Source organism: Abrus precatorius, unplaced genomic scaffold (genome assembly GCF_003935025.1).
Source record: "Abrus precatorius isolate BTA unplaced genomic scaffold, Abrus_2018 Scaffold10, whole genome shotgun sequence".
NCBI classification, from domain to species: domain Eukaryota; kingdom Viridiplantae; phylum Streptophyta; class Magnoliopsida; order Fabales; family Fabaceae; genus Abrus; species Abrus precatorius.
The window spans coordinates 11,508,359-11,527,182 of record NW_020874292.1 but is presented as its reverse complement, the minus strand read 5'-3'; the positions used below and the strand labels follow the sequence as shown (position 1 = coordinate 11,527,182).

The window sequence follows — 18,824 nt, the reverse complement described above, 5'->3', positions numbered from 1 at the left end:
AGAATTAGTTCCTTGGGATTTTTAGTGATATTTCGAATTAAAATTGATCTTTTTATAATATATGATAACATTAAATATTTATATTTTATTGACATAAGCTTTTATTTAAAAAATAATATAAAAACATCTAAAAAATTATACATAAATTTTGTTTGTTAGGAGTTATTTGAGAAGGAAGATTTTGGAGGGAAGAAGAGGGGAGGGTATAAATTTATATTTTAAATAAATATATTTAAAATTAATAATTTTTAAAAATAAAAGATATAAATTAATATATTATTAAATTTATTAAATAATGTATTTTTTATTATAAATAATATATAAATTATTTTAATTAAAAATTAAAAACCCTCTCCTCCCTTCTCATCCGTAAACCTCTTTCCAAACAACTTCTTTAAAAAATTATTTTCTACCTTTCATTAAAAATTATCCCTTGATCAATAACTCAAGAAGATTCTGGTTTAAAACAATTCTTTAACTCGATCTTTTAAAGTTGAAAGTGCCATTAAGAAAAGTCCACTACGTATTTAGCTCACTAAATTATAGCTACATTAGTGTTTAATCGTGAATAGGATTAACCTGCATGGAACGAACAATATCATGTGAAGAATACCTTTTATTAAACTTGTGTAAATCTCGTTCGGTTTTTAAAATTAAATGTTATTAATAAATTATATTAAAAGAAAACTATATATATATATATATTTGTATTAACAATAATGCTGAATGGAGTGAATTGATTTTATGGCCCCTCAATGATTCGGGAGGAAGGTAAGAGGAAATGGGTAGAGTACCCATAATTCTAATTCCTTTTCCTTTCTTTTCAAAACCGTGTGTGGAGGAAGGTAAGAGGAAATCGGTCGCGCCTAGTGCCAATCCTATGCCCCAAGCTATTACAGAATAAGTAGTGTATCAATTGTCTTTTTAAATTATCATATATATTTTTTAAAATTAAATGATTGTGATCTTTTGACTTCTAGCTTAATAATATTAAATTTTATATATTTATTATTTAAATTTTATAAAAAATTATAAAATTTATTTTTACACTTTTAAAACATTATTTTATATTTTAATATGATTGCATTATTTTTTTTTTCTAAATAAATCTTCACTTAATAAGGTTTGCATTTATATTAAATTTAATTTATAATAAAAAATAACTTTTGAACTAATAGAACGTTAAATATTATTTTAGATTTTTATGATTCTTTATAAATCTAATAAATTTTATAATTTTTATAATTAAAACTTTTACATTTATTTTCATAATCTTAATTCATTATAAAAATAATTTTTTGTATTAATAAATTGTTAAATGTTATTTTAGATATTTTTCATACCTTATATGTACATTGTTCGCATATGTTTCGTATAATTTCTGCAAATTTTACTTAACCCATATTTTCTTTACTTGAAAGTTACGAAGAAAAAAATGATTCCTTAAATGATTATCGCTTAAGCGGTTATTACTTTATTTAAGTTACACAAGATATTTTAATATTTGCTTAAGCAAATAAAGTCTAACTTAAGCAAATATTGGGTTAAGAAAATATTTACATCATATCATAATTTTGTTTAAGTCAAATAATTATAACTTAAATAAAATTGACTTGGCTTAAGGCAAGAATATAATAACTTATGCAAATATTGGCAAAATTTATATATTTATCATTTTATAAAATTAGTTTAAGCAAATATAGTATAACTTAAGTGAAAATTATAAATAATAATTTTCTCACTTTTTTAGCATTAAACTACATCTGTTAAGTCATTATCTCTATTCTGATTTAGTCAAGTTGTTCATTTTTAAGAGAATTGAAAAGAATATAAGATATTTACAAATTTAATTGGTTCTATTTATAAATATCATAATTCAAAATATGACAATGCAAAGAGAGTATGACTATTTAGGTTTTTAGATTTAGAAAACATTGTTGCAGTTATTTGGGAGGGAAAAATAAGGAGGAATTGAACAAATTTTCTACATTATTCCAAACAAAGATTACTTGATTCTAGTTGATCTTTTGTCTTAGATATCCTTTTCAGATTTTTATTACTTAAATTTTAGTCACTGTCGTTAAATTTATCAAACTAGTTGTTAGAAATACAAGAAATGTCTAAACTAGTTTTAGAAACAAAAATGAAAGGAAATGGGCTTGAGATAATACGATTGAGTTTTATGTTATTGAAAAAGAAAAATTAACTCAGTACTGTTATAATAATGCTTTTAAAAGATATTTGCTTTAAAAGAAAAATACCTTAATATGTTTTAAATATATAATATTTAAAAAATTTTACTGATAAGTTTATTAAAGATTAAATTACAAATATTATAACTTTTAAAACATGTTATAATAGGTCATTTTTCTAACTTACTTATAAGTCATATAATACACTAACTTACACCAATTATCCGAAAAAATTATTTGTATAGCAGTTTGAAGTTAAAATTGTTTAATAAATGAAAAATAAAAATAGCATGCAACTTTTGAAAACTATCTTAAAAAATATTTATTTATCAGGCTAATTATTAATATTTTATTATATTTGTCTTTTAAAAAAAAAAAACTTATCCTTTACACAATTAAAATCGTAGATATGAGTTTATCTCAGTGCCCTTTTTTTTTTTCGCCTTCATAATAATCTCATTGCTTTTGCTTTTCTCTATTTTTTTCATATGCTTCATTATCTTTTCTATTCAAATATATTTAATATTTAAAAATATAACTTAGAATACTTCATGTTCAAAACATATATGAAGAGAAAATTTTATTTTTATATAATTATTTAATTAATTGAATAGTAAATAATTAAAAAAAAGTGATATCTAATTTAGGAGTAGTAGTAAATAAATGTTTTTAATATTATAATAAATTTACATAATTAATTTAAGATAATTATAATTTAAACAAATGTTATATGTGTTAATATCTTTTTTTACACATAAATGACTATTGACTCCATTCTTTTTTTAAAAAATCATATACTATTAAAAAAATTCAATGTTTTTTTTAATAAATTTTTGTAATAACTTCTCTGATTTTTAGGGAAATTTTATTTTAAATGATACTTTTTTAAAAGCTTTCGTCGTCTCGTTACAATTCACAGTTATGTCTTCATGCTTTCAAGAAGTACAATTAGCTGGAAAGCAACTTTACAATATATTATTGCATTATCTATTACATAAGTAAAATATCAAAAGTATTGAGAGAAGCTATTTGGCTTAAAGTTTGGCAAAAAATTTGAATTTTTAAAAAATATAAAATAGTAATTTAATGTGATAGTCAAAGTGCCATACATTTGACCAAAAATAAATGTATCATAAAATAATCAAACATATTGACATAACGTATTATTTTAGTGCTTCAAAAAATTCAATAGATATGATGATAAAGTTGGTTTAAGTTTCTAATTTCAGACATTGTTTAGACTTAGTTGATATTCAAAATATGTAAGTTAGTCGTTATGAACGTCTATTATAAGAAGTCAAAATATAAAGAAAATTTAAGTTAAGGTAAAGATTTATTATATATAACTTTTTCCTCTATTTACTATTTAAAAATGGCCAAAGGTCTCTCCACTAATATACACTGAAAATAATTTTTTCTCGTAACTTGTTAGATTATTAAGAGTAAACATCAAAGTCTATAAATATTTCAATGTTTTTATTTGTAAAACAACTTTATTTTATGTAGTATCCCATTGTAAGCATTTCTATGAGAAGTTTGCTTCTTGTATTTTTTTCTATTTATTTGAGAGAGTTTGAGTGTAGACACCAATAAAAAATATATTCAAATATATTTAATTATATTTAAACTTTGGAATCTGAGTGAAGTCTGTAGATTTGTGTTTTTCGTATTATTTCTTTATTTAATATAGGTTTAAATAAGTAAATAGTTCCTAAAAATATACCTTTTCTTATAAATTTTTTTTGTTAAATTTAGTTCTGCAATTTGTTGTAAATAATTCTTATGATAAAATGAGAGTCATGATTAAGCAAACTGTGTTTCACTTTATACTTGTCACGTAGCGATGTCAACTTTACATGTAATACTTAAATAAGTAATTAGTTCCTAAAAAATATAGTTTTTGAAACTAGTCTTTATTATTTTTATTTTTGTTTTAATTTTGTAAAATTTTAAATAAGATAATTTTTTATCATTACATTTAACACTAAAACATTTTACTATTTATAATCAATCAACATCGTTTCAAAGTTTTCTAATTCTTTTGTTTTTATTGTTATAAAAAAAGAGTTTATATTTCTATTGTTCAAGGTAAAATTGAGCATGAATAAAGTAAGTCCTCTTACATTATACTTAATGAAGCTATGTTATTTCAGTAGATGAAAAATAGAAATATGGCTATGAAAGAACACAATAAAGAAAGTCTTTCTACTTTACACAATATAACATTTTCTAACCATATTAAATATTTTCTCCAAAAAATAATATTTTAACCTTAAATAATACTAACTCATTAAATATTTCTAAAAGAAAGTAAGATATAAGATGTTATATAAATCAAGAATATTAATTCAAAAGATAACAATATAATGTATTTTTGAATAATAAAAATTTTACAAAACTAAAATTAAAATAAAAATTTAGTAAAAATTAATTTCAAAAATATATTTTTTAAAAAGTAATTACTTATCGTAACGATTCTAAAATAAGTGTAAGAATTGTTTAAAAAAATTATAAAACTAAATCTAAAAACAATTATATGTTGTATATTAGTCATATTAAATATTATTACCTCATATTCTAAATACAAGATCCTTTTAAAGAATTTATTATCATTCTTTTTATAAGATTTGTCATAAGTTTTTTTTTTTGTATTACTTATTTTTGTTACAAAGAAGAATAGTAATTAACAATGTGTTTGATTATGGTAATATAATACCTATTCTTATGTCCACATTTAAAAAAAAAATTACTCATACTTATCTTTATAGTAACAACTTTAATTTTCATTTTTATATCCTTAGATATCTATATCCCATACTTATACTAGTTATTTGTTAGAAAAATCATCAAAGAAAGAATTTTAAATTATTAATAAATTTAAAATGTAGGTAGATTTGTATAATAAAAAAAGAATTTAATGAGTAACAACCAGATTCATGAAAAATGAACATAATTTATTCGTGTATATTTGTATCCATCATCGATTATTCAAGGACAGAGAACAAACAGAAAACCAACATCTTTATTACAAAACCAAACCAAAGAAGCATAAAAAAAGTGAAAAATGAAAAATGAAAAAGCTCATTCAAAACAAGGGACTCACAAAAGTAGATCTCGAATGAATGTATGTCTCTGAGTCACTCTTTAATAAGATTTCTAATGCACGATTCTCGCTTGTGTTGTGGAGGAAGAGTTTTCAACCACTTAACCAAAGTAGAACCCTCCAACAAGGCATCCTTAGCAAGTTCACCATCTTCACTCCATGTTTCAATCTGACCCTCTAGTTTCACAACTCTTTCCTTAACCTCTTCAAAAGACTTGTTGTTGTTACTCATCATGAAGCGAAGATCCTCCACCTCAGCCCAAAAGCAAGATGCCGAGTTAGGCTCTTGTGGCCTTAGTTGGGCATGTTCTAACCATCTTTGAGTGTACCTATATCGTTTTGGCCTTCCCTTAACCATGTAAGAAGAAGACTCATTCTCGTAATGCCTTAAATGGCGATAATAATTAGCAATATCTAGAGGCTCCACTAGTTGCCGAAACCTTGTTCCAAGATCAAACCATTCTCTATTGCCTTCAAATTCATGTGAGAGTTCATAACTTCTTAGTTTTTCAATTATCTCATCCCACACACCAGCCAGCTCTAGCCTCATCACATTTGCTTTGAAGTCCTCAGTTTTCTTATGCTCCCTGAAGCCATCGTAGTAACCCACTTTTAGATGTTCCCACATTTCTCTGTATTTTTCAAGGTCCTTCAGTTTTTCCTCAACAAAATTTTTCTTCTGCTTGATTTTATCCTCATTGTCCAATCTCCTTACCTCTAATTCTGCTGCTGCCCAAAGGCACAGTCCTGCTTTTGGGCTCTAGATTTCCAAACAAAGGAATCATCACATATATCTTCTGTAAATTCTCACAGTTAGATCCACCACAAAAAAATGTTATCTTTAGACTTATCTCTTAGTATAAATTTTGTGGACCAAAAATTATATTAATATACACACCTAATGACATAATGCACCCATATTATACATCAATTATTTACCAACATAATTGTCCATTGATATAAAAAAAAATGTATGTCGTAACCGTAAATCCACAATATCTATGCTAATATTATAAGCGTAAATACACATATTAGTCCTTAAAATTGATATCTTTTTAATTCTTGAAGAAAATGTCCAAATATATAAGTTGACAAATTACATGACTATATTGCACAAAATAAATTAAAAAAAAAAAAACAGAATGTCACCTTTCAAAGATCAAATTGTATATTTACTCAATATATAATTTTCATAAATTATATTAACGACCTATATTAATTAATTTCCTACAATTGCTCAAGTCTAACCAATACATAATCATATTATACCAATAATATAACGAAGAAGAAATGTAGTAACTTACCAGGTCAAGGTCATTTAAGGCACGTGGAGCATCATCAGACGAAAGAAGCTTCTTGAGTTTATCATCCAAGTGCACAACATTATGCGAGGTCTGTTGCAGTTCGGTGCCATAAATCGAATGTTCCCTTAGGCTTCTATAGGGAACTTGAGCAGCTTCTGCTTCAGAGCTTAATTGAGCAGAGAAAAACAGAAGCTGAAGAACTGCATCTGGGTTTTTTATTACAATTTGCTTCCCTAACTTTCCATTTCCTGTGCAGAAAACGTAAGTCCCAAAGGGTCTATAAGGACTTAAAGGAATAAAATTTGCAAAAGTTTCCAATGTGGTATCTGTGCTTCCCATTAATTTACAAGCGGCATGGCTTGTGACAGTTGCAACATTTGACATTATGGCAAAGTGGAAATCTGAAGCTGATGTGGCTCTTCCAATTGATTCACTCATGAAAGATTTGGATTTGGGATTGAAGGATTGTGAAACAGGTTCAAATCTTTGGTCAAGGGAAGAGAGAGGAGAAAGGAGGATTCGTGGGACTATGTCATATCTCATCACATAATGCAAGAAGTAGTGAGACCAATTTTCTCTCCTTGTGGCATGTGAAAATATGTGATTGCCAACTAAGGGAGAACCAAAAGTTATGCAAATGGGAGGGATACCCCTGCGTGATTTTAGACGTTGGTACTTTTCCAAGACCCAAAGGGTTGCTAGAATGGCAATTGGAGCACCAGAGGAGTGTCCTGCAAACACTATTTGCTCCTGTTTAGTCATTGCTTTCTCTACCTGCATATTCATCCCAATATTGATATCAATGACTTTTCATGGAAAGTGTCAAGAGAATAACCAATCATTTGGTGCAGGACTAGACAGACATCAAGTTAAGAGAGAAATATTGTTTCAAAACCAACTTTGGTTTATAGACATCCAATACTGTCAACACCCGCTTCACACTTCTCATTTCTCCCTCTTTCTTTCCCCCTCGTGGCATCACTTGTTATATTTATAACTCCTTTTTCTTCTGTTCTTTTATATAAAAAACATGTATTTACAAAAAAAAATTATTTTTTATTTTTATCTGTCCACTTTTAAAAGAAAAGTTTGTTTCTATTTATCTTGTTAAAAGCTCAATTAAATATTAAACTTTAATACTTATACCTTTTAATAACGTTTTACAAATACAAGATTGTCAATTCACCCGTTGAATTATTTTATATTATATATATATATATATATATATATATATTAAATTTTATTTTATTTAAATATTTGTAAGAATATTATCTAACATTTGATATTTATTATGTTTTAAAAATATAATATTATTAAAATAAAGTAATATGATAAATTATTTATTAATTTTATTTTTTAATAAAAGTTTATAAAATTAATCTACGATATAAAAACTTTTGAATCATCGAATAGATTGGTAATTTCACAGGTTAATTTCATCCAACTCTTTTTTATTATTATTATATTCTTACTTTTACTTAACTCTAAAATACTTTACACAATCATCATACAAAAGGAAGACAATTATAAAGGCTATATTAAAAAGTTAATCATGATTTTGACGTAGAGAAGGATATGAATTACATTCATTCGTCAGCGTGTTATCAAAACAAAAGGAGTATCCTATGTTCCACAAAATTGTTTCACCCCATCTAACATTTTCTTTCCTTTAATAAAGGGGCGGTTAACAGATCTGTATCAGTTAATTACCTGACAAATCTAGATGATTTTTGACAATGGAAAATAGTAAATGATGAGAAGGTTGTTAATATTTATAAAAGGAAAGGAAAAGCAAAAAGTGATGTTTGATGTAACTAAATGTAAAGGGGAAGAGAGTTGTTGTCACTTAATAATACCTTATCTGCAAGTGTTGATTTGGCCAAAATGTCTTCAAATCTTTTAAGAAAGGCTTTATTCACAAGAGCAGCCTCATCATTACCAATGCTTTTGATAGAGGGAAATAGGCCAAGATTTATTTTGGTTTCCCCAAAGTTCCTTTGAGAATACCAATCCTTAACGGCACCTGATGCTGGAAAGCTGATGATAACTTCTGGAGGGTTGAATCTGCTGAAATCTTCATGATTGAAAGGCTTCTCTGGTGACTTGTGGGCCTTAAAAGCCTCACCAAAAGCCCTCTGAATCCTCTCTCCTTTCATTTCTATGCTCTCACCACTTCCTGATCTTGTAGCCATGGGTAGCTCTTGCTTCTCTCTTCTCTACTTGCTTCTCAGCTTCTTGCTTGGTGGGTCTCTTTATATCAAAGGTTTGACTTTGATCAGTGTACAGTTGGTGAATCTAGATGCTTGTTCTTGATCAGATCAGGACCACCGTTGGATTCACTAATCCGTGTGGAATATGTGTTATAGTTTTTGAAACCCAAAATGAATAAGAAGATTTTATTTTTTTTATGGTCAACCCAAAAAGTATATGTAAATAGATGCTACAGTGTTGCAATGTCAATTATTTGTTGCCTGCAATGCAAGGTCGTCACACTTGCCTGGAAACTGATATTTGCATACTTTCTGTAAGGTCAGGGCCCAGGAACTAGTTTTATTTGTACTGGAGAAATTAATGGGTAATGAACCAAGGTGTTCTTGAGGGGTGTATTTTTTTGAGGAACGGCATGAAGATAATATTTTCTTACTTTTTTATTATTAAAATTTATTAAAATCAATAAAATTATCATTAAGAAATTATATCAGAATGTGTGTTTTTAACAATTTTTTATTCTTTTTTGACACATTTTCTTATTGGATGAATGCTATATGGAACTCGTAAAAATCTTGAACTTTTCTGTTTTAGGACCCATAAAAATTTACCTGATAAAACAAAGTATATTAGACAGAGGGTGTCAAAATTTGTTTTTCTACCGGTTTCTCATTCCATTGTTGCGTTTGTCGGATGTAAATTTTGGAATTTTATTTTGGGAAGAAAGTCCAACAATACAAAGTTGAGTTCACATTAGTAAGGGATAATTTCTTGCTGGAACGTTAGTGTTAACTTCATTGTTGTTGGATATAGAAATGCTCCCATTTATAATATAACAAAACCTTTAACAAACTTATTATTTGAACACCAGCATACCATGGTAGAACAATCAAGTAACTCATGGGTAATGTTCCTGGCTTTATTCCTTAAGTAGTAATAATATCTGACTTGATTCTTGAGTGGACATGCTAATCCTTCGGATGCTTATAGCTTTTGGATATAAATTTGAGTGAATGAAGGGTTATAAATTTCAAGTGTCACACATGAATACTTCACATACAAATACTATTATTTTGTTTTTCACTTGATATCCGATTATATTAAAAAAAAATGGAGCATCTACAACTAGTCTAGTTAATGGAAGCTTGTTACATCTACAGGATAATCATATCTCAATCAAGATGGGATTAAGGAACAAATTAGAGTGAGGCGCAAGTATGTACTGTGAATAAGGGTGATTTGGAAGATAGTGTTCAAACATTAATGTTCGGAGACTAGAGACATATTTTACAGTTTGTACTGGGCAAAGCAAAGTCTACCCATTGGCGGTGAAGTTGTGACGGGGGTGAATCAGCTTTAATGGCAACACATTTGCCACGAATTTTTAGGAGTTCTTCCACCCGAAGAATGTATAAAAGGAGAATCAATCAATATTCTTTTTGGTTACGAAACACTTTTCAAATGCTGCCCCAAGCCCAACGGATGAAATGCAGAGTCAAATAAACATTTGTTTATTTTGCTATGCTTACGTGAGACTTTGATTAATACCGGGAACGAAAGGAAAAGGAAGAGATGAGTTGCTGGAGCCAAGTTTTAGGTCGTGGTTCATTTAAATTCATTTCGGTCCTCTCAATTAACACAACAATTATCTCTGTGATATGCCAGCTTTATATAATTAAAATGCTAGAAACAAGGATTAATATAAAAGGTAAAAAAGCATATCTTAAGTAAAGTTCGCTACTCCAAATGTCCATAGTAATTTTAGTTTCAATTGAACCAAGTCACCATTGTAGTAAGGTATAATCATGTAGTTATGTCATATGTACTCCTTGGAAATTCGTTGAAGTTAAAGATTTTATAAACCACCAAATCTATGATCAATGAGGAAACACCAGAGAAAATTTTGCATGAACCAAATTGATACAAATTCAACACCCAGATTCAGAAATCAGCTTCTGATTGACTGGAAGAAGAAGCTACTGACATATTTGACAGAAAATACAAATCAAAGTTAGGGAATCTGAGTGGTGTCCTCTTTGACGGTGACAAAGGTGGTGTTGATACAGCCTCTACTCCTATATTCTTCTTCTCTAGCTTCCTTTTCAATTCTATGCAAGCATGATCTACCATGTGAACAAAATTTTTTACAATAACAAACAGTTGAAAGGGATTTGACAAATTGTCTTTGGACGCTCCAGCTAGATAGTACTCGTTCGTTTTCTTCACAAGCTCCATGATCCTTGTCTGCTCCTCTTTGACCACCTTAAGCTCATCTTCACATTCCTCTAGAAACCCTTTCATTTCATTGATAAATCCACCTCTCTTAGTGTTGCCACAACATGTTATAATCTGTCGAATTTCATTAACATGAGCATTGAGAGTGGAACACATAGTGATCAAATTGTGATACTCAATACTAGCTGCTTTCTTTGCTTCAGATAACTCATCACTTAACCCACCCAACACTTTCAAACCATACATTACATATTCTTTCTCTGCTTCTTGTGATATCATGCTATGTGAATAAAAATAAGGTCTATTCTCATTGCTTGTTTCACCATTGCTTATGCGAAGGTTGTGCTTTTGATAAATAGCTTGTCGCTTTCCTTCAGACTGAACCACTTGTTCCACTATAAAGTGAAGCAAACTGGTCTTCCCATCTGTGCTTTTTACATCAGAAAGCTTTCCAAGAGCACTTAGATTGAAACCTTGTGCATTGCCTCTTGAAGTTCCAGCATTCATCCGGTTCCCAGCTTTGAGAATGGCCTCAAGGAGTTTCAAAAATAGACCACTAGTTCTCAGCTCCTTACAACCCATTTCAAGTGTTTGAAGGTGTTCCTTAAGCTGAAGAACTTCACAATCATAACTTGATCTGAAAAGCATTGCTTTCAAGCGGTTGAATGCTGTTGGAACTTCTTTGAGGATGTAGTATAGGAAAGACTCAGCATCAGCAAGCTTATCTGGGTTGCCACTGAATTGGATGATTTTGGCTTCTTCTTCTTTGGTGGGAGCTATTTTAGTGAGTCTTTCAAGTGTCTCAACACTTAGTCCCTGGCCATCAAGTAGTGCATCCAATATTCCCTTGCGAGAAATGGCAAGTGATCTTAACACAATTGCAGTGTTTTGAGATTTTCTTGGCTCAAGAATGAATATTTGAGCTGGTGTATTGGAATTGGACTTGGCCAGAGTGGAAAGACTTCTGTTTCTTTCGTGGGTTTTGTAGCTGGTTGAGTATCCAAAGAGTGTTTCCATTAGTTCATCATCAAACCTGTAGAAAGGGAAAAGAACTTGAAAATTGTGAAGTTGACAATGCAATGATGTAAAAACAGCTACTATTCAAATTAACATATACCGAAAAGACCCATCATTGATCTGATCCCACACGGTTGAATGATCAACATTTGCTACAACCTTATCCCAGTGCAGAGGCTTCAGCCTTGTTTGGCCAACTACTTTCTCTCTTGAGCTCTCACCTACTATAGCCTCTTTGGTGTTTTTTATGCTTGCTTTCCCTTTAGGAGCAGGTGGGGGTTTCAGTGATGAAATGAAGCCACTAGCTTTTGGAAGTGGAGGAGGACCAGGAGGTGGTGTTACTGCTGCACCTTCTCTACACTTGGTGGTAGAAGATGGCAAAGGTGGTGCCTTTGGAATTTCATTTCCTAAAGGAGCTGCTGCTGCTGGTGGTGGTGGTAGAGGAGGAGGTGGTGGTAGTGATGGTGGTGGTGGTGGTGGTGGAGGAGGAGGAGGAGGAGGAGGAGGAGGAGGTGGTGGTAGTGGTGGTTGAGTTTTCTTATTCTCTAGAATCATTGGTGAAGATTGTAGTGTTGGTAAAAGTGGAGGTGCTAGCTGAGGTGATTGTGGCAAGTGTTGCCTTGTTGCTAATGATGATGAAACTGAAGATGGTAGAGTTGATATTTGTGATAGTGGTTTCACTAGATTTTCATGGCCAATCCAGCTTGGAGATTCACGTACAAGAGGAATCTGAGGCTTGGATGGTCTGGATCTTTGGACCATTATATCTATTCTCTTTTCTTCTTCATCTTCTTCAAAACTAGGATTGATTATACTATTTGGGAATACGGTTATCAATTGCCTGCTTTCTGTTTCCATCATATAAAGAATATCAACCCCATTTTCTTCAACAATTAGTCCCTTCACATTACCACCAACTTTCTTTATATACTCATGATTCACTCCTGATTCTCGAAGAATTGCAGCAACTTTGTGTCTCTGGTGGTATCGAGCAAGAACAAATTTGTGAAAGAAGTAAACAAAAACCATAGCAATAAGTAGCATAACACCAGCTGTAGCAACCACAGCCTTTGCAATTGCATGACTTGGGGCTGACATTGATATATTTTGAGATGGGAATGTGAAGATTCAAGTGTTTGTTGGAGATATATCAGCAAAATATGAGTGATCTAGTTGAAGGAGAACAAGAATTGAAGAAAATTAGAGCAGTAATATGACAAGAAGAATAAATAAAAGCACAAAATTTAACTACTATTATTCTTGTCTATCAATTAAAATTGGAGTTTTATTTTAGTAAAAAATTACATTTAATGTCATGACAAATTACTAAGATAAATTTGTAATTTTGATTAGTAAAAAACACATAACAAACTGCATCTAAATTTGGCTTAAATAAAATTTACTCTCAAAATAACACTCTTGTAGTATGTTTTAAATGTGTCTGGCAACGGTTGTTGATAATTTCAATAAGGTAGTTGTCATTGGTGCCATGTCAGTATGAGCTTAAATTGGCCTTAAAATTGACAATTCCGAATTGATGACCGTTGAAATCATAGATAGGTCGGCCAAATTATGGATGGTGAGCATAGATTAAAAATTCAGACCAAACTAGCCAGTTTAACTGAAAAATCAGTCTAGTGGTTGGTTTGTGCAACTCATAAATTTACAGGAGCCAAGAATCCATAAATTTTAAAAAAAAAGGCATAGTCTTCGGTTAGCTTTTGTCTGTCATATGTTTAAATCTCTCACTCAATGCTTAATATGAGACTTTGAAGCACAAGTATACTCGATGTAGGATAGTTGTTATTCAGTCTTTTATTATTCTTTTTTGTTTTACAAGATATATAATAAAGTATTGATCAATGTATTATATGATATTAAACTGTATTTAATTATTACTGATTTAATCATAATTTAATAATGGTTAAATAAACAAATAAAGAATTTATCTTTATATCAGGTCAATAATGGGTTCAATGTAAAATAAAAACTGGTGGCGAGCGAAATCGCTTCCTCTGGCGATGGTGGATGTAATGGTTGAGCCATTCCACCTCGAAATTTATTGCAATTGTTAATTAGGCACAAAATTGACGTTTATGTTGGATTTAATAATAATGCTAAAATCGATGGCAATGTTTTTTTGTCTTGTATGCCGTCTCTGAACATGGTTGCTTGTGACTTGTGAGGCTACAATCTTGCTCCAGCTGTTGTATTAGAATGGAAGGCTGCTCATTTATCGTGCAACTGATGGTTCGTTGTGATCACTGAAAATGGTTTCGAAATGCACTTCCTTGTTTAAAGGGTATTGTCCTATTTTCTTTAGGTACATGCAACGTAATTTTGGTGTCATTTTATCCCCCCAAATTAAAGGAATGTGGAGAAAAAAAAAATACTTTTAAAAAAAATTGTATAAATTTTGTTACAACTTAAAAAAAGTGAAATGAGTGATATGATAGAGAGAAATAAAAAAATTTATTGATATAAAAATATTATAACCCTATTAGATGGTGAACTATATTTATAATTATCGATTTAAAAATTAATAGTTGAAATTATATATATATATATATATATATATATATATATAAAATTTCTCTGACAAATAAGAATTAAAACTCTTGGTCTTGTGTCTAGGGGAAAGTGGAAACTTTGTTATCAATAGAAAAATTTTGGGGCTTGATTACAACAAAATTACAATCAACTTAGGACGGCAAGACAAAAAGCAATGCATTGGAATTACCCCATTGTTGAAGACAACAGAATATTCCTGGATTATAATCTTCATTGTTGCTCCATTCCTGGAGATGATTGTGGAGAAAATAGCTTGACCTTGTTCACTCGAGCTGGCATCTTTTGTTGTTTTTGGTTTATTCAGATACCTTCGAAAGTTTCAACAGAAATGGGATTTGTGATGAAAAACTGTTGTTGGTTCAATTAAGAATTTTGTATAGAAAATGAAGTAACCTTAGTTGTAACTGTCTTTGTCACCAAAAGAAAATGATTAAGATTACAATATTCATATATTTATGCAGTAGTTTTACTTTCCCTTTCCTTCATTGTTCTTTGTATCTCTCTCTTTTTTATTGTATCAAATCTTTCATTTTTCTCAATTCTCTTCCTATCTCTTACAAGTGTATACCCCCCTTCCCCAAAATAAGTGTATAATATCAATTTTCAACGCTAAACCACCCTATTAACTCCTGTGCATTACTATCTTATAAAAAGGTTTCATCCATCAAATTAAAATAGAGCACAGTATAACATTTGTTAATATCTTACACTTTTGATTTATAACAGAACCCATGCTTGTGTTGACTTTCACTTATGCAATGCATACATTGTTTTTATGCACACCTTTTTCTAGTATTTCTTAATTATTAATATAATCAATTAAAACCTCCTATCACCGCATAATACACGCTAGATGTCAGTCAGTTACCCGTCCATGACGTGCAAGTATGATATGTACAAGTACAACTCTTCTTTGTTGCATGCTTTTTGCTGCTCACATGAGGGGTAAAAGCCTTGTCGGATGATTTATCAGTGCTCAATTCTCTTGCATCAAAACGCTTCCATATCCTAAGGAGAATTCGGAAAGTAATAAGCCAAATCATGTGCTGTGCAGTAATACTTCAAACCCATAGATAGTGTTTCTTATTCATATGACAGAGTTGGAAGCAAAATTGCATTGAAAATTGGAATGCTTGGTTAGGCAGAGGCATATAGGCTTAGTTGCATCCCATTCAGTCAATGCCTTTACCCCAACCTAGGCAAATATATCACTAAACTTAGAAATGCTAGTTAGGAATGATGATCGATGATCAAAGTTACTTAAAATAAAGATACCTTAAAGCAAAACCCATTACAAATAATTTGGAACCTAAAACCCCCAAGGCAACAACAATATCTAGGCAGTTCCAAAAGTGCATAAAACAAACAAATCATGTATTAAAAAATAAGATAAAATAAAAATGATTAAACACTAAGTCGAGGGTCCAAAATTTTCACAGAATTCAAAATGCTAGTGAACATAAACAGACAAAGGGTAGCCATAAATTTGAAATAAATCAAGGATCTCATTAATTTTTAATGAACTTCTGTACAACAAAATCAGCAAAAAAAGTTGTAAGCGGCCAAAAAGGTGATTCTGACATCCTCTTCCACATGCCTAATCCTAATATTCATTGTCAGCAATCTATAGTATAAAGCGCAAACTACATCAGAGGCTTTAGGATATGAACAATGGTTTAGCCAAAATAGAGGAGACAAAAAAAAAGAAAGCATTGCTCAATCTATGCTCAATCTTGATTTCTTGGAGTACAAAACAGTTGGTGAGGATAGATCACAAGGATGAGAAACTGATGAGAATGCAGTTGACCTAGACAGAACGCAATCGTCGGATCGGCTTCTTTTTTGAGATTTTTGTACTCCATTCTTCCCTTCACCTCTCATGATAAAATCTGTTAAGCGTTTAACATCTGATAACTTGACAGGCTTCAACAGAAACTCCTCTGCTCCCTCCTCCAAGCAACTGCCAATCAGTAAAAGTTTATAATGAATAAAAGGGTCTACAAATCAAAAGAATTATCAAATCTGCAAGCTAAAGAATATGGTATGGTGTAGGACTTTGTTAAAATGTTAACATTATGAAACTAATCTGTTTGCTAACAAATTCATGTATAAATGCAAGCATGGTATCTGGTATTGATAAGATGTCCAATAATGTGGCAATTAAGACAATAATAGCTGTCATGCCAACAAGATCGTTGTACAACTAGTTGACCATTAGACAAGTGGGAATATGGATTTCATCATGCTTCAGTCATTGATTGTAGCCACAAATGCAGGATATGAACAGCTTGTTCCCACAATGTTCCATGTGACTAACATCATGATATTATTGACGGATTAATTCTGTCTATCAATATTATATGATTTTGCTTATTTCTGGCAAAATCAACCACATCAAAGTGTTCATGTTACTGACATGGTAATTTAGGAAGGATTTTGGCCAAGTGTTGGAATAGAAGGGACTAATAATTCTGAAAATTTTGCTCCAAATTTAATTTGGTGACTAATGGACATATTGTTTGATCGTTAGTAGGCTGATGAATCAAAACAAAAACTCAAAGCAGACATGGTAGTTCCTTTAAAATTTTCAACACTCAAGAGTCTTGAATTTTTAATGTCAATTCATCCATTGTTAGCTGTTTAGTGCTGCTATTATCTCCACTGCAACAGCACCAACCTAGACGATCTCTTGGGAATTATGACACTCTTATCTGCCAAATTTCATTTCAGTATTCTCATCCCCCAGAAGGGCTATTTTCTGATTCGTAGGCAGATTATCTACAAAGGAGTTGGATATTTGCTAGAACCATCGTAGATTAGAAAACACGAGGGATCTAATCATATTCAAATAACATGTCTTTCACAAGTGCAATTCAAGTTCAGATGGGACTCATTCAAGTCCAAAAATCCACGGAGTGCAGATGCAGTGTGGTGATAGTACTCAATTTTCTGATATTTGAGTTAATCAAAGCAAAGATAAATCAACAAACAAAACTAGTATATACTACCCATGAATCATGAAATTTTGTTCAAGCATTCAGCCAAAAAACAAAGGTTTCCTAAAATTACGGCTGAAAAAACAGCATATTTATTTAAACAACATCTCACCTATCAATTCGGGTCAAGATATTCTCAGACGACATAACCACCACGGGAATCTCTCTAAAAACAGATGACTCCTGCTGAGATCAACAAAAAGAATTAAACATGTCAAGAAGAGAAAGTGAAAAACCACTACTACTATTAAATCAGGAAATTTGAGTTTCACATAATGAACCAAACATTAACAATTCTCTCTTCTATTCATCTTCTAAAAAGAAATTAAAATAAACAGATACACACACAGAGAGAGAGAAAAAGCATCATAAATTTCTCACCTTTATCTTCTTGAGTAGTTCGTATCCTGTCATCCCCGGCATGGAATAATCTGTCATTATCAAATTAACCTTCACACCCTGTGACCAGTCATCAAACAACAACATAAGCATCACTTCCAAAAATAAGTAACCATTATCGTTTCCACAATTCAAAAGCCAAACTTTCTTACATCAAAACCAAGGGCGCTCTTGTCCCCATCCAATCCCAGATACTGTAGAGCTCTGGTTCCACTCTCTACCACCGTCACTGCCAACACCCAGTTCCCAAATAAGCCTCAAAATCCAATTCAAGTGCAAGAGAAGACAAAAAGAGGCACGTGAATTTGCTATTTCAATAGTTTACCTTTGCAAGATGAGATTTTTAGCAAGCGTTCAATAACCTTGCGGTCCACGTGGCTATCATCAACTGCAAGCACGTGCAGCTTTCCGGCACCCACTTCCGGCAAACTGTGCCTGAAAACATCGCCGGCGGCAGCCATCCGTTGACAGAATAATAATGGATCGGTTAAGAATGAAGATGATGAAGCAGCAATAAAAGAGATAAGGTAAGGAATGAAGAAGTAGATGAATGGTATAAATAAAAATTGGAAGAAAGAGATGCTAAGTTGCTTTTGCTTTTATAACGAATGAATGGTGATGGTAAGGGGTAATGGGAAAAGGGTGAATAATAATAAAGTGAAAGGGAAGAGATTCGGAGGATCCAAATGTGAGAGATCTTGTTTGTTGTTTTTGGCAATGAAGCAGGGAGGATTATCCCACCTGCACTTGTCGCTTCTCATGTCAAAATCATACTTTTATTATTAATAGTAACGTTGTT

The 18,824-nt window shown here is 30.9% G+C and overlaps 3 protein-coding genes across 4 annotated transcripts; all 3 read right to left on the bottom strand.

The window, feature by feature from the left end:
- Positions 1–5,132: 5,132 nt before the first annotated feature.
- On the bottom strand, positions 5,133–8,826 carry LOC113853316 (protein EDS1-like). Its single transcript, XM_027483897.1, has 3 exons — positions 8,456–8,826; positions 6,600–7,373; positions 5,133–6,055 (listed from the first exon to the last, which is right to left on the bottom strand). Exons 1-3 carry the CDS (start codon positions 8,789–8,791, stop codon positions 5,330–5,332), a joined length of 1,836 nt encoding a protein of 611 aa, XP_027339698.1. The 5' UTR covers positions 8,792–8,826; the 3' UTR covers positions 5,133–5,329.
- Positions 8,827–10,748: 1,922 nt separating this feature from the next.
- LOC113851554 (formin-like protein 8) lies at positions 10,749–13,157 on the bottom strand. Its single transcript, XM_027482070.1, has 3 exons — positions 12,679–13,157; positions 12,160–12,414; positions 10,749–12,075 (listed from the first exon to the last, which is right to left on the bottom strand). Exons 1-3 carry the CDS (start codon positions 13,155–13,157, stop codon positions 10,749–10,751), a joined length of 2,061 nt encoding a protein of 686 aa, XP_027337871.1.
- Positions 13,158–16,093: 2,936 nt separating this feature from the next.
- Positions 16,094–18,744, bottom strand: LOC113853317 (two-component response regulator ARR6-like). Of its 2 annotated transcripts, none has more exons than XM_027483899.1 (5): positions 18,351–18,744; positions 18,178–18,254; positions 18,008–18,085; positions 17,739–17,809; positions 16,094–16,590 (listed from the first exon to the last, which is right to left on the bottom strand). In XM_027483899.1, exons 1-5 carry the CDS (start codon positions 18,484–18,486, stop codon positions 16,347–16,349), a joined length of 606 nt encoding a protein of 201 aa, XP_027339700.1. In that variant the 5' UTR covers positions 18,487–18,744; the 3' UTR covers positions 16,094–16,346. The 2 variants fall into 2 exon arrangements, with proteins under 2 accessions (XP_027339700.1, XP_027339699.1); XM_027483898.1 differs by having other exon boundaries at positions 16,120–16,590; positions 17,739–17,812; positions 18,351–18,592.
- Positions 18,745–18,824: the final 80 nt, after the last annotated feature.